Source organism: Lampetra fluviatilis, chromosome 37, assembly GCF_964198595.1.
Source record: "Lampetra fluviatilis chromosome 37, kcLamFluv1.1, whole genome shotgun sequence".
In the NCBI taxonomy this organism is placed as follows: domain Eukaryota; kingdom Metazoa; phylum Chordata; class Hyperoartia; order Petromyzontiformes; family Petromyzontidae; genus Lampetra; species Lampetra fluviatilis.
Genome location: NC_136311.1, coordinates 9,387,001 through 9,401,260, shown reverse-complemented (window position 1 = coordinate 9,401,260; position 14,260 = coordinate 9,387,001). Strand labels below are relative to the sequence as shown.

Genomic DNA, 14,260 nt, shown 5'->3' with positions numbered 1-14,260 from the left:
TCGCGAAACAAATAAGTGGTCTCCAATTATATTGTGTGGTACAACTTCTCTCATCCGCACCTCCGATTAGCACGGTTGGATGCGTACGGCGTGAAAGGAGTTCAATGTACAGACACCCCCTGCAGAAACTACATTGATATACACACAGAAAAAACACCCTCACGCGTACAGTAAGAAAACCTTATGGTTACCGTGATATACATTTTTCATGACGAACGGATATTCGATGTCATGATACAACAATGATCAGTTTCCTATGAAATTGTATTTGTAAATCAAATGTTCATCGAATTGTTTTTGTGGTTTGCCGCGCTCACACTAAGTGTAAATAAAGTTCTACCAACTGCAGTTCACTCAACCCAAGTCTGCCCCCGAGTATTATAATCAGTACATTTAATTGTTATCATGCATAGTTGATTGCACTAAAAGTGATTAAAATTCGAATCAAACAAAAAATCTGTCATACAATTGTCAAGCCATTAATTGTTCAGAAAAACAATCTCCAAGGACAAATTGCACGATTAATAGGAATTGATTTACAATAATTGAATTTGTCATTTCAAATATGTTGAGTTAAAACATTTGATAAAATACTGCGATGATGATGATGATGAAATAAGAATATTCAGTAAAATGGATTTTAAACGGTCGTGGATTGTACATCGTACAACACATCTTAGTATCACCATATCGTAGCAACCTAGGAATGAAGTACCTGTACAGGGGATAAAGACGTGCCAAATCAAACCACTGGCAAAGTACAAGATGCAACCAACACTGGATGTGCCTCCGAGCAACCATACTCACTGCATGGAATTAATAATGATCCTGTAAATGGAAAAAATAAAGTGATCGCAATCAAAGCATTTAATTGAAGCTATTTTTACTCACATTAGTGTTCCTTATTTGAACCTCATGGTGGGACCACGGGGTCCCGCATAAGCAGAAGGCAAAATCGTAATTAATTAGTTTATTTTTGGCGACTCCGTCCCACCGCGCACATAAACGCTGCGACCCACCTGGCGCGGATCATTCTGTTATGTCGTCCAAGCGCAGCGAGGACGAATGCGTAGAAGAAACAAAACTTTGAAACTTTGATTAGCGCATCGTGTAAAGCACGTCGAGAGGAATAGATTGCCGTGTCGTTCGCCTTCAACAGACATAAAATGACGTCGCAATGCAGTTTATGCGAGAGCCGGGGGCTTATGGGACCCCAGGGTCCCGCCATAAGGTTCATTTGACCACATTTAAAAACGTGACAATCCATTGTGAATTGGTCTCTTTTGCAAGGATGATCTCAGAAATATCATTATGCAGGAGCGGTAACAACTTAGCACAAGTTGGTTAGAGGCAATGTGAGGGCATATTGAGATCAACGAGTCTTCGTCTTATTAAATGATGGATATTGTGAGTAATTATATGTCAATTAACACACAGCACAAAAGTGTTTACAATGAGCTGTGGAACAATCCCAGAATTGTACGACAATATTAAGTGTCTTGCAAGGACACCGGTACTAAACGCCCCACTGTGTTTAAGATTGCCACTCCGCGTAAAAAAGAGTTTCATCATTTTATCTCAGCATGGGACCCTTTCGGTTTGGCTTGCACGTATAAAATCAGTACGGTCCCAATGAATGCCAAAATACCCTGATACAACTGACAGCCAGGGATGAATACCAATGCCATGCTACTTTGAGAACACCGATTACACGCAGGCAGGGCACAATCAAGCCCCAACTCGATTAGCCAAATGAGACGACTCAGATTACTCGGAGAGTCTACATCAGAAGGTGGCAGATAAATTGAATGTGAGCTGCGTGAAAGATGTAAAATTATTTCATTACAAAGGCTGCATCAGCCACACCTGGCATACACCATTCATGGTACCCGGGAGGCTCATTTCTATCATCCTTGTGAGGTTAAAGGTGCCCTTGGTGATGGGAGCTGATTGCCAATGGAATGAAACCGCCACCAAGCATTTCCTTTACAATACCAGTTGGAGAGACCGTAATAGCTGTCTTGCAGTCCTGATTAACCTTATAAAAGTACAAGTCACTGAACAATTAAGTCTATAAATTCGAGTATATTTCCATGAAATGAAACTGACATGAAGAGATAGGACATTTTCTGTGGTGCGGCATCCGGCTATCTGCAAATGTAAGCGCATGCGACTGGTTCAACCGATGAAAAGAAATGTAAGAACGGTTGCAACTGGGGGTTGTTAAACGTGTTTTTTTCATTACTGGTAATCGCATAAAATAGGCAAAAACCGACTTGAAGCACATTCAGATGTCGCACAATAAACGTAACATAATTTTTTTAAACTGAAAAACGAAGGGTGCTGCGCTGGTGTAATGGTTCGCACACTTGGACCCGCAATTCAGAGGTTGGCAAGTATGATTTGATCTCCCTGGTGTTGAACCAATGGGGACAATTTTTTTAAATCTCACCCCAGCTCTATCCACTCCGCAGTATACGTGGGTAAAACCACAGATAGTCAATCGGGTAGTTCAAGTGTGGTGGGGTAACATGTGGGTACACCCACCACCTTCCAAAGTGACTAGGCAACGTGAAAGAATAGACCAATTACCCGCTAGACTTCCCTATACTCATGGAAGCCCTTCCGCCAGTAGTGATGTGAACAATAAATTGCATTTTTCATATTCTTAGGTTTTTTCGGTAAAGTCACGTAGGTAAAAAATTTAAAATGTAAATTAATAAAAGTAAAATAAAAATAAAATACAGCTATCGTGCTGTGACGGTTCCACCTGAAGACGGAAGCTTGTGTTACCTCCGAAACGTCGTTATTTTTATTTTATTTTTATTTTACTTTTATTAATTTAAATTTTTTACCTACGTGACTTTACCGAAAAAACCTAAGAATATGAATCCTTGCAGTCACGAAAGCTTCAAATCTAGAATAAATTGCATGGCTGCACCTTGACCTTTTAATGAAGAAACAAGTGCATATGTGCCATGCGATGACTTCGGCCTGCCGCTGGTACTTTATTACGGCTGCAACCGATTAATCACTCTCTCACAGGTCAAGCAGTTTGAACACTTCCCTATGGAATAGATTGCCGATTCCTGACCATCATAATCGGTAATCGAGTCTGAAAACGATTTCTGGCGACCTAATTATCGTTTAACACCTGTAGTTGCAATGTGCAATTTAATGGATTAATTAAATGGGGGTTTTTCCCCCCTCAAACATCAGAATGCACCTCGTTTGCTCATATTCATGGCACGCTGGACAATTTCTGCAAACAAATAGCAACAAGGCTGTACTTAACTGGCTATTAAAGACCCTGTAACATCACTCACACGTATAGACCAATTTTGTGGCTGTCAAATTCCAAGTTCCACATTTTTTAAGCGACACACAACTCAAAAACCTCGAATCATTGTCTCCTGGTTAATTAAAGAACAAATAATGTCATTTATAATCAAGTTAATTTCCACTTAGATGATCCCCTTTTTTTTAACAAGAGATGGACGTTGAAAATGCAAAGTGTTAATGAGCTACACTAGAGGCAACAACATTCATTGCAATTATGCCGTCGCTACAATTGGCTCGCATTCAATAGCTCTATCTGTGGCTTAGACAACAAAAATTATCCTCCGTGGAAACATTAAAAACATTTGATTTACAGCTCCAACCTGTATTTCCAGGAACATGCATTCCCTGTATGTTGCGTTATTGGATGCTGGGAAGGCATATAATTTAGTGCAATTGCCAAGGCATTACTTAAGTATGAGATTTGAAGTTTTCGTGACTGCAAGGATCCATATTCTTTTGTTCTTTCGGTAAAGTCACGCAGGTGAAAAAATATAATAACTAAAATAAATAATAATAAATTACATCACGACGTTTCGATTGCAACACAAGCAATCATCATCAGGTGTGGCAACCAGAGCAAGAATTTTTGTTTACTGAAGTGGGAGAGAAAAAAAAAATTCTTGCTGTGGTTGTCACACCTTACGATGATTGCTTGTGTTGCAATCGAAACGTCGTGATTTAATTTCTTTATAAAAAAAAAATTCACCTACGTGACTTTACCGAAAGAACCAAAAAGAATATGCACTACTTAAGAAATCGGGGAAGCATGCTTTGCACAATGAATTATAAACCCAAGGGTCTCGTCCCTCATCATAGGTTTACTGTGACCATCCGAGTGCTGGAATGAGGAACCGACAATTGGCCGACGATGTGTAACATTGTAAATGTTGAAGATGCGGACTTCGAATGGGCAAACAAAAAAAGCTCAGCTCTGTTGTCAAAATGGCGTAAAGTAACAACTGCGATAACAAGAAAAACACAAGAAATGTTTAACGAAAAGTGCAGGTTGTGATAACGGAGCATCATTACCGCACACGGCCAGAGAGGTCTGTCTGCACGTGCTTCTTGAATTCGGGGTTTCTGCTGGCCAGCAATGCGAAGTCGGGCGGTCTGTCCTTGTAGCGGTTGCGGGGGTGCATATCCCTGTTGAGCGCCATTGCTGAAGCCTGGAGACAGGAAACAAGGTCACCTTTAAATCTCAAGGAAATATGAAGCCACGTTTAACACTCAACGCCTTACATGCCCCCCCCCTCCCCCAACGCTTGCTCAACAAAAGGCATTCAAAAGGTGGTAATGTGACCAGAGGGTTTTTTATCCAGACACAAAGAAACTACATGCATTACATTAAGGGGCTGGTGAGGGAGAGCAGGCAATGTTTTGCGGACACTTTATTTATTTATTTAACATGACCGTGGCTGTGGGCTATTGTTGTTTTGTATGCAATCCACTATAAAGGAAGCTCAAATACATTAAACGGCAGGGGGGGGATCAACGTGATGTATCAAATTTGTACACCTTTTAGTTTAATTGTGCATACTTTTAAGTGGTTACGGGGGAAAAAACCCTTGACAAAGTGGAATAATCTCACGCTGAAGTAGCCTGTAAACGCCACTCAATTCTGCCACTGAGGCTGTGTTTGGTCAGTGCTTTTAAGGCTGCTGAAGGCTTTTCAGTAGAGCCAGCACCATGCTGGCTGTACCCGGTTCGGTATACAGTATTGTAGTTTTCAAAAGGTCGCCATAGCATTCCATGACAAAGGAGACCAAAGAAAATGAAATGCTGTATAACCGACGCCCCATACCCAAGGGGGTTGCTGTTTCTCAGCATTGCACAGAAAGACGCTCACAATGGTAGTGAACTCTCGTGACAAACTTGTGCGATGTATGCGTTGGTGCAACAAAAAACTGCAAAGGTTAAAAGTACAGTAAGTCCTCGTTTAACGCGGTTGATGCGTTCCTCAAAAGTGCAGCGTTAAGCGAAAAACGCGTTGAGCGAAAACAATCTCCCCATAAACAATGTGACGATGACGTTTGGCGAGATACGATGATCGCACACTAACCCGCAATTACACATTTCTGGCCAACACAGATGCGCCTCCGACCACCACCCGGCTCACCATCATACAAAAGCTTTAGTAATCAGCAATGAGGGCATCTTAAAAATGCATAAGTTGGGGAAATAGCAAAGACAAATGCATATGTTACGTTGAATGCTGACCACACTGATTGAAATGGTGAGGTCTGACCCAGAAAATATGAGAAGTGGAAGAGGTTTCAGAGTCAGACTATCTTTAAACGAAGAGCTCCCGAAACAGATTTCAGGAGCGCAAGCGAAGACCGTGGCACCTTTACTTCAGGAATTCACATTTAACTTGAACCAAGTATGTACAGATGATCATCGATTATCCGGCACCGCGCAATTATCTGGCTGCTTCCATCATTTATCTGGTGGTCCCGGGCCGATCTGGCAAAACTGGCAAAATCGCTCCAAATGCTGTATCCAGTCCGGCTATCGGCACCGTGTGCATGACAAAAACGTAGCTAAGCTTGATTTCAGTGTCAAATATTACAGACAGTACATTATACACGACATACAACTTAAACAATTAAAATACTGCACGTATATACATCACCCCATGCAGAGTCTTAGAGATTGGAGTGGTGAGTATGGTGGAGTAAAAACAGTAACTTTTTACAGGAGGATATTTGTCCATTTGTTTGTTTATTTGTGCCAATATCATGTTGTAACTAATTTTAAACAAAAATGTCATGGCAAGAATGTGCAAAAATAAGCAATTTTAAATAATAATGTAGTGATTATCCGACGTCTTTGGAAATCCGGCACCCCCTCTCACCCCGAAGTCGCCGGATTATCGATTATCTACTACACTGTATAAAATCGATGATCTACGCAAACTGTATATAATCGATTATCTCCTGTACTGTATATTAGTGCTAGACAGACATGGTAACTCGAACGGTCCTCTGCTTTTGAAACGCTGGGGGCTTAAGGGATATTTTCATCTTGGCACTCAACCAACGTCACCAAGTGCCTGGGTGAGGGCCTAATTTAAGATCAGGTACACAATAAAAAAAATCCAACTACGAATAAAATAGCGTTACTCCAACGAGGTTGAGAAAATGTTCCAACACTTAAAGACTCCGAGCCCATCGTTGTCCGTTGCGGAAACACAAAACAGGAACTCCTTTTGTAATAATCTTGATTTGAAGCTTTCGTGACTGCAGGAATCCACACTCTTTGGTTCTTTCGGTAAAGTCACGTGGGTATAGAAAGACTCTCTGATAGTGGCATTGCCTCTGTGCTCTTCACTTTTGGCGTTCTTCTCTGGTCTGACGCTGGTACTGAGATGAGGCCCCAAAGAAGGCTGCTACCGTCTCTAATGTAGGCCAATCGGTTTCAAAGGCAATGCCCATATTTTATTATTAGAGCGATGTTTGTTGGCATGTTGAACACAAGTACTGTCTGTGGTCAATGCAGACTTGATTCCTTGCAAAAGGTTTATATTCGGTGTTTCAATATCTTAACACCTAATTAATTGCCATAAAGGGTAAACCCCATTCTTTTTTTTCATACTTTGTACTGGCTTGTTGTACAGTATTTAAACCCGGGTTGTAACAATGCGTCCGGTTGTATAGCGTGGCGGGTTCCAAAGTGACAACTTAATAAGTAATATTTAAAAATATTTTTAAACACGCTTTAATGAAATGTACCGTACTAGTAATGGAAGAACTCCACGACTCCAGGAAGTGGCCCCGAGGCTTGCCATAACGTACGGGACCATGGTGATTTACAGCCAACGTCAGTTTACCGTGGACAATTAGACCCAAGCCGAAACATAACATATAAAAAATAACGTTTTAAAATGTTTCTTATTTTTTATGATTGTCATCAGTATGACATAAGTATACCAAGTTTTCAGTCAAACCACATTGGGAAGTGGCTTAAAATTGAGTTACAAGATTTGAGGATGATACAACAACAATGACAACAAAGTGAGTTAATAAAAAGCGTGGAATAAAAAAGAAAAAGAGTGCCACTGTGCCCATGCAACCCAAACTGCGGCCTGCACGGCAGCGAAACCCCCTCTAGTCTGCCCCTTCCTCAACAGAGCAATGGCAAAAAAGACAAATACTCTCTCGCAAAGCCCTCTCTCGTTGTGGCGAGCCAGAGAACGCGAGCATCGGCAACCTCGCCTCGTGATCGCATTGCTCCCGTCCCACGCAACAACAACAGAGAGACAGAGAGACACACAGAGAGGGGAGGGAGCCACATGAATGCAGGGCAGACAAGAAACTTCCAGATTTGAAGCTTTCGTGACTGCAAGGATTCATACTCTTAGTTTTTTCGGTAAAGTCACGTAGGTAAAAAAAAAATGAAATTAAAATGAATAATTATTTTATTTTTATTAATTTTAATTTAATTTTTTTACCTACGTGACTTTACCGAAAAAAATAAGAGTTTGGAACTTCCACTTCGAGCCCTCAATCCTTTTTCCGCCTTTTAATTTCACGGGCCCACGGCTCCCCCACACCACCAGCACCAACCCTTGTTCACTCCTCGCTCGCCATCGCTCCCGACAGCAGCGAGACGACGGCAGGCAGGGCGAAAGGAGAAGAGTTTTAGTTTTCAGTTTCATTGATTTGGTAGAGCCCTGTGAGCCATTCGGCTCTTGAATCTGGTGCAACCGCAACAAACAAAAAAACACGAACAAGAAAACATCTTCAAGTGACTATGCGCAAACAGAAAAATCCAGGAAAAAACTGCAAAGTCTTCCAGAAAAAAGCACCGTGCACCAACGCTCTGTGCAAAAATCCCAGTGGGATGCAAGTCAAACAACAACAACAACCACAAGGCAACTTAGATTAAAGCCATCATTCTAACTCTGTAGTACAGCAATGTAACAGTGATCATAGGAACTGTGAGCAGAGAGTTGAGAGCGCGTCAAATAGTGACACCCGCGACGATTTACACCGCGAGCACGAACAACAACAACCACAGAGACAAACGAAGTAACAACAACGAGATAGCCCAGCGAGGCGGACAGGCAGAGGCGGTCGTCAGGGCCACAGGCCTCAGTGCCGCGTCCCTCCATACAAGAGGAGATGGGTCCCAGCAACCACAACTAGCAGAGACATCTATTCTCACGAATTCCGTTTAAGCAACAACAATCACCACCACCACCACCCAACATACCAAGCGCCGCCGGAATGGATGTAAAAACATCAAACACTGAGCGCAGCGCGCGGGCTTATACCCCCCCCCCCCTTTAAATACCCCCCCCACCCCCACTATTAAACCCCCCCCACTATTAAACACCCCCCCCACCCCCACTATTAAACACCCCCCCCACCCCCACTATTAAACACCCCCCCCCACTATTAAACACCCCCCCCCACTATTAAACACCCCCCCCCCACTATTAAACACCCCCCCACCCCCACTATTAAACACACCCCCCCCACCCCCACTATTAAACACACCCCCCCACCCCCACTATTAAACACACCCCCCCACCCCACTATTAAACACCCCCCCCACCCCCACTATTAAACACCCCCCCCCCCCCCCACTATTAAACACCCCCCCACCCCCACTATTAAACACCCCCCCCCACCCCCACTATTAAACACCCCCACTATTAAACACCCCCCCCACCCCCACTATTAAACACCCCCACTATTAAACACCCCCCCCACCCCCACTATTAAACACCCCCCCACCCCCACTATTAAACACCCCCCCACCCCCACTATTAAACACCCCCCCACCCCCACTATTAAACACCCCCCCCACCCCCACTATTAAACACACCCCCCCCCCACCCCCACTATTAAACACCCCCCCACCCCACTATTAAACACACCCCCCCACCCCCACTATTAAACACCCCCCCACCCCCACTATTAAACACCCCCCCACCCCACTATTAAACACACCCCCCCACCCCCACTATTAAACACCCCCCCCACCCCCACTATTAAACACACCCCCACCCCACTATTAAACACCCCCCCACCCCCACTATTAAACACCCCCCCACCCCACTATTAAACACACCCCCCCACCCCCACTATTAAACACACCCCCCCACCCCCACTATTAAACACCCCCCCACCCCCACTATTAAACACCCCACCCCCACTATTAAACCCCCCCCCCTCCCCCCGAGGCAACTCGTCAAACACTCACGGGACCCAGCGACGAACTCCACTCGACGGTCGCTCGCTCGCTCGCGCTTCTTCCAATCTCGTAGCGCGGACAGGCACGCGCGCGCGCGCCCCTGCTTCGACGCCGTATCATTGGCCCGTGGTCCCGCACGTGACCTCGCATCTGACGCACAGACGGGGTGGGGTCGGGGGCGCGAGCGGCGCGTGCGGACTGCGATTTACAAACGCCGAGCGCCTGTGCGCGTGCGCGCGATGGGATGGCCTCACACGTGGGGCGGGGGGGGGAGGGGCCTGCGGTTCCCCCGCGTGACGTCACGCTTTGTGAAGTCGCGCGGTGACGTCACTCCGAGTGACTGCACGTCGCGTGACGTCACGCGACGTGACGTTATTCGTCATCATGTGTGTTGCGATCGAAACGTCGTGATATTGTTATTATTTTGATTTAAAGCTTTCGTGACTGCAGGGATTCATAGTCTTGGTTCTTTCGGTAAAGTCACGTAGAAGGGAAATAATAAAAGAAAAAATATTTTGTTTTTAATTAAATATTTTTTTTTCCTTCTACATGACTTTACCGAAAGACCCAAATAATATCAATATGTCTAACAAATTTTCTATTTCTCATATTGCAAGTAAAACGAATGGCTGTGGAAATCCGCCTTGTAAACCACGTGCATGCATGCATACATACAGTTCCGTGGGCTTGTTTTTTGTTACTTAACTTTACATTGGCTGTCAGAGGAAAGCCCATTGGGACGAGTCTCTTTTTTTTTACAAGTTATACCTCGTGAACCAGTCACGAACAGTGGTTGGATCTTCTATCCCTCATCCACTTGGAGCAGCAGTGGATGGATACGTGTGAAAAAGTGCATTTGAATGAAGATGTTAAAGCTGGGGGGGGGGAAAACACACACACTTAGACCCGTGTGTGATCATGGGCAACCATCCCAACAGCCACGTGGCATTCTGCAAGACTGGCCAATTGACACACAGAGCACGGTGGTTATTGCCAACCGGCAAGTCGTGCAGACCTCTCCTCGGCTGTTTATTAAATGTCACGGTTCTTTCCCTCAAGGGTACAAGCCTCTTCTCCCTGTTTTTTTTGTTCCTTCCCATATCAAGTGGCCCCGCCGCCTCTCTCAGGGGGCAGCAATCGAGTCGAGAGAGAGAGGGGGGGGGGGCCCGAGAGACGAGAGTAGACACCCCGAACAATGTGACACACAGAGAGGAGGGGGGGGCAATGAAACACGGATAAAACACAAAAACATATACTCCGTGTGTGTTGATAATGTGATCAAACCTCATCCCGATGGCCAACGCCGGGAAATGCCGATGCCGGAGCAGAGGCATACACCAATAACACATTGTCCTGCAGAGGGAGCTGGTAGGAACGTTGGGTTGCTCGGTCAATGGCCAGGGTCAACGGCGGCGTGGTGTATTCCGCAAATATGGCCGACTGTGAGGGCGGGCACAAGCCGGCGTGAGTAGGTTAAACGTTGAGTTTTATAAGGGCACCACGGGGTGACCAGCCCCTCAAAACCCAGCCCCACCCCTCCCCACCCAGCCCCTCCCCACCCAGCCCCACACCTCCCACCCCCCACCCAGCCCCAACCCACCCAGCCCCTCCCCACCCAGCCCCACCCTCCCCACCCAGCCCCTCCCTCCCCACCCAGCCCCTCCCTGCACGACGGATGGACACAATAATTCCCTGTGGGCTGGTGGAACCAGTGGGTTCCTACCAGTATAATTCCAGTAATGGATTTTGCTGCAGACTCCTCTGCTTCCCACCATGTAGCCTAGAACTCATCGGTGCAAAGCACTAACCAGGCTCAAAACCCTGCGTGTCTTCTGAGATCTGTTCAGATCGGACACATTTCTATCCGGATGATTCGACCATGGGCGCATTGCTTGCTTTGTAACATCATATATATAAATACGTTCTACTTAATTATACTTTTTAATACATGTTTTCTCCTACAACATCAGAGTGCAGCGCCATATTAAATACGCACTACAATGGCAATAGTTTAAAGCGATTTATTTTGGGGGGGGGGGGGCAGAGCTTTGTGACGTCATATTTGAGGGGGGGTCTGACTTTTTTGACGCCGTGTGACGAAGGGGGGGGGGCGGTCAAAAATCGTCCAAAATCGCGTGACGTCATTTATGGACGCCTCCTATGTCACCCCCCTAATATGCTTTGTGGGGTTTCTCCGGGTTCTTCGGTTGCATTCCACAGCGCAGTCAATCAGTCATTCTTGGAACTGGCCAATCATCCCGATGTAGGACCCTCATGACAAAGTTTTGGGTAAATTACATTTGGTATTGCAGGCTATACTCTAGTTTTCGTGTGACATCGCACTATCACTGGTTCCACAAGCCTAAATAACAATTTAGGAACAATCGTCGATGACACTGCCATAAGAGGAAAAACGTATAGTATATATAAAATACATATTTCGCGACGTTTCGGCCGATGGCTCTTCTTCATTGCGATTTCCAATTCGGGAAGTGGTATTTAGAAATGGGTAGGTTATATAAGCGTTGTACTGTATACAGACTCAGACTTTAACACTTTATTTCAGCTGATAAGGCCCATGGAGATAATATAGCTCTATATTGTAAATGGACTGGGCCCCATCATAGGAACGTGGGGCATGCACCGCTGGATCGGAGCTGCTCAGAGAGACGAGCATGTGAGCATATTTTTCGTTTTATTTCCACGCCGAGATGCACAAGCGTGCATCACAGGGTCAGAGGGATTTGCTGGTGACGATGTGGGTCGATTCGTAACGTTGGCATGTGCTTGGTACCGTTGAACCAACGTTGCCAAATTTACTTGGATATCCATTGTCTTTATCATTGCGTTTCGTGGAGATTTCAGTGTCTGCTGCGCGAGGTTTTCATTCAACCCATGACGATTAATCACCCTCTGCGATAGCTCGGGTCTTCAAAAATCAGCATCTGGATCACGATTCAAGGATATACAGAACTGTGTTGTTTTATTTCACTCTCCGTCTCGTATGCTGTTATGGCCAGTTCTTTCTCGTGCGTATCCATTAGCCGAGAGGTCATGTTCACGTTCTCTCCTATAACATCCGTGAACACTAACTCGTCGATTTCTACACAAAGTATTGGATTGATATACGCGGTGAGATTGTCACGGGCGCTGCGAATATTCTGTCACCAAGTTCAAGTTCATTTATTAGGTATAGCCCTGTGAGCCATTCGGCTCTTGAATCGGGTGCAACCGCAACAAACAAGTTCAAGTTCAAGTTCATTTATTAGGTATAGCCCTGTGAGCCATTCAGCTCTTGAATCGGGTGCAACCGCAACAAACAAAAAACATGAACAAAAAACATCTTAAAGTGAATATGTGACTAAGTGCAAACAGAAAATCCAAGAAAAGACAGCAAAATATTGCAGAAAAAACACCGTACACCAACGCTGTGTGCAAAAATCAAGTCAAACAACAACAACCACAAGACAACTTAGATTAAGGCCGTCAGTCTAACTCTGTACTACAACAAACAAACATGGCTAAACCAATACACTTTTCGAAATCACCAAAATAAAGCCATGAAACCAATGAAACTGATCATAGGAACTGTGACAGGATTTTTACAATAAATGGCATAAACAACATGTACTACCAAAACCCTGCAGCCATAGCTGGCTATGGCTGGGTACAGCAGTGGATGGATCTTCTTGGGTCTTTCGGTAAAGTCACGTAGATAGGTTCAAATAAAATAACATAAATAAACCTATCTACGTGACTTTACTGAAAGACCCAAGAATATGAATTCCTGCAGTCACGAAAGCTTTAAGTCAAGCAGTGGATGGATCTTCTATCCCCATCCATTGGGGACAGCAGTGAGTCACGCCGCGGGCTGACGTCATCCACGCCCATGTGGCGGCCTGGGTCACGCGTTACCGTGACGTCAGCGCACCGAGGGGCGGGGGCAGGAATGTGGGGGGGGGGATCGAGGGGAGGGGGGATCAAGGAGGAAGGTGGCGGGTGGGGCGGGGCTAAGGGAAGGAGGAGAGAGTGGGGGAATTGAGGGGTGGGGTCAATTTATGGAATAGGGGCATGAAATGGGATATTTAGGAAATGAGGGCAGAGAATCTTGAGATAGGGGAAGTGTGTGGGGATCAAGAGGAGGGGGGGGGAGATCATAGGTGGTGGTAGGAGTGTGTGGGATCATGGCATAGTGGGGGGAGGGGGGTATGTGGGGAATCAAGGGGAGGAGGGGAGTGCTTGGGGTGAAATGAGGAGGGTGGAGGGATGTTTGGCTTGAGGTGGAAAGTGGGGAGCAAGGGGAGGGGTTTGGAGGAAGGGGGGTTGTGGGTGTTGGGTGCAGAAATGGTTCAGGGGTTTGGGAGGAGTGGGATTTCAAACGTGGTAGGAGGGTGGATGATGGAGCAATGGTTTAGGATGTGGAAGAGTGAGGCGAGGACATTGGTGGGGGATCTATGAGTCGGGGGTCGACGGGTGAGGGGGTGGGGTGTCAAGGGGAGGGATGGGGGGGGTCAAGAAATGGGGCAACAAAAATTGGGAGGATGGGATGGAGGATCGAGAGGATGCAAGGGGATGGAGGGGAGCGGTGGTCGGGGATAGGGCAGTTTTCTTCACTAATTCTCACAGGGGGGAGGGGGGCGAGAAATCATGAGTGTGAGGTCCGCCACACATTTAAAACCATTCTAGGTTGACAGCAGCACGATGATGGAGGGGTGTT

The 14,260-nt window shown here is 45.7% G+C and overlaps 1 protein-coding gene across 1 annotated transcript in view; it reads right to left on the bottom strand.

Annotated features, from left to right (window-relative positions):
* METTL16 (methyltransferase 16, RNA N6-adenosine) overlaps nt 1-9,649 on the bottom strand; it is a 47,733-nt gene extending 38,084 nt beyond the window's left edge. Inside the window, exons 1-2 of the mRNA XM_078873800.1 lie at nt 9,553-9,649; nt 4,372-4,508 (exon numbers count right to left, since the gene is read on the bottom strand). Coding sequence (XP_078729926.1) covers nt 4,372-4,499 — 128 coding nt within the window. The 5' untranslated portion in view covers nt 4,500-4,508; nt 9,553-9,649. The remainder of the gene's footprint in view (nt 1-4,371; nt 4,509-9,552) is intronic.
* Between the last annotated feature and the right edge of the window lie 4,611 nt (nt 9,650-14,260).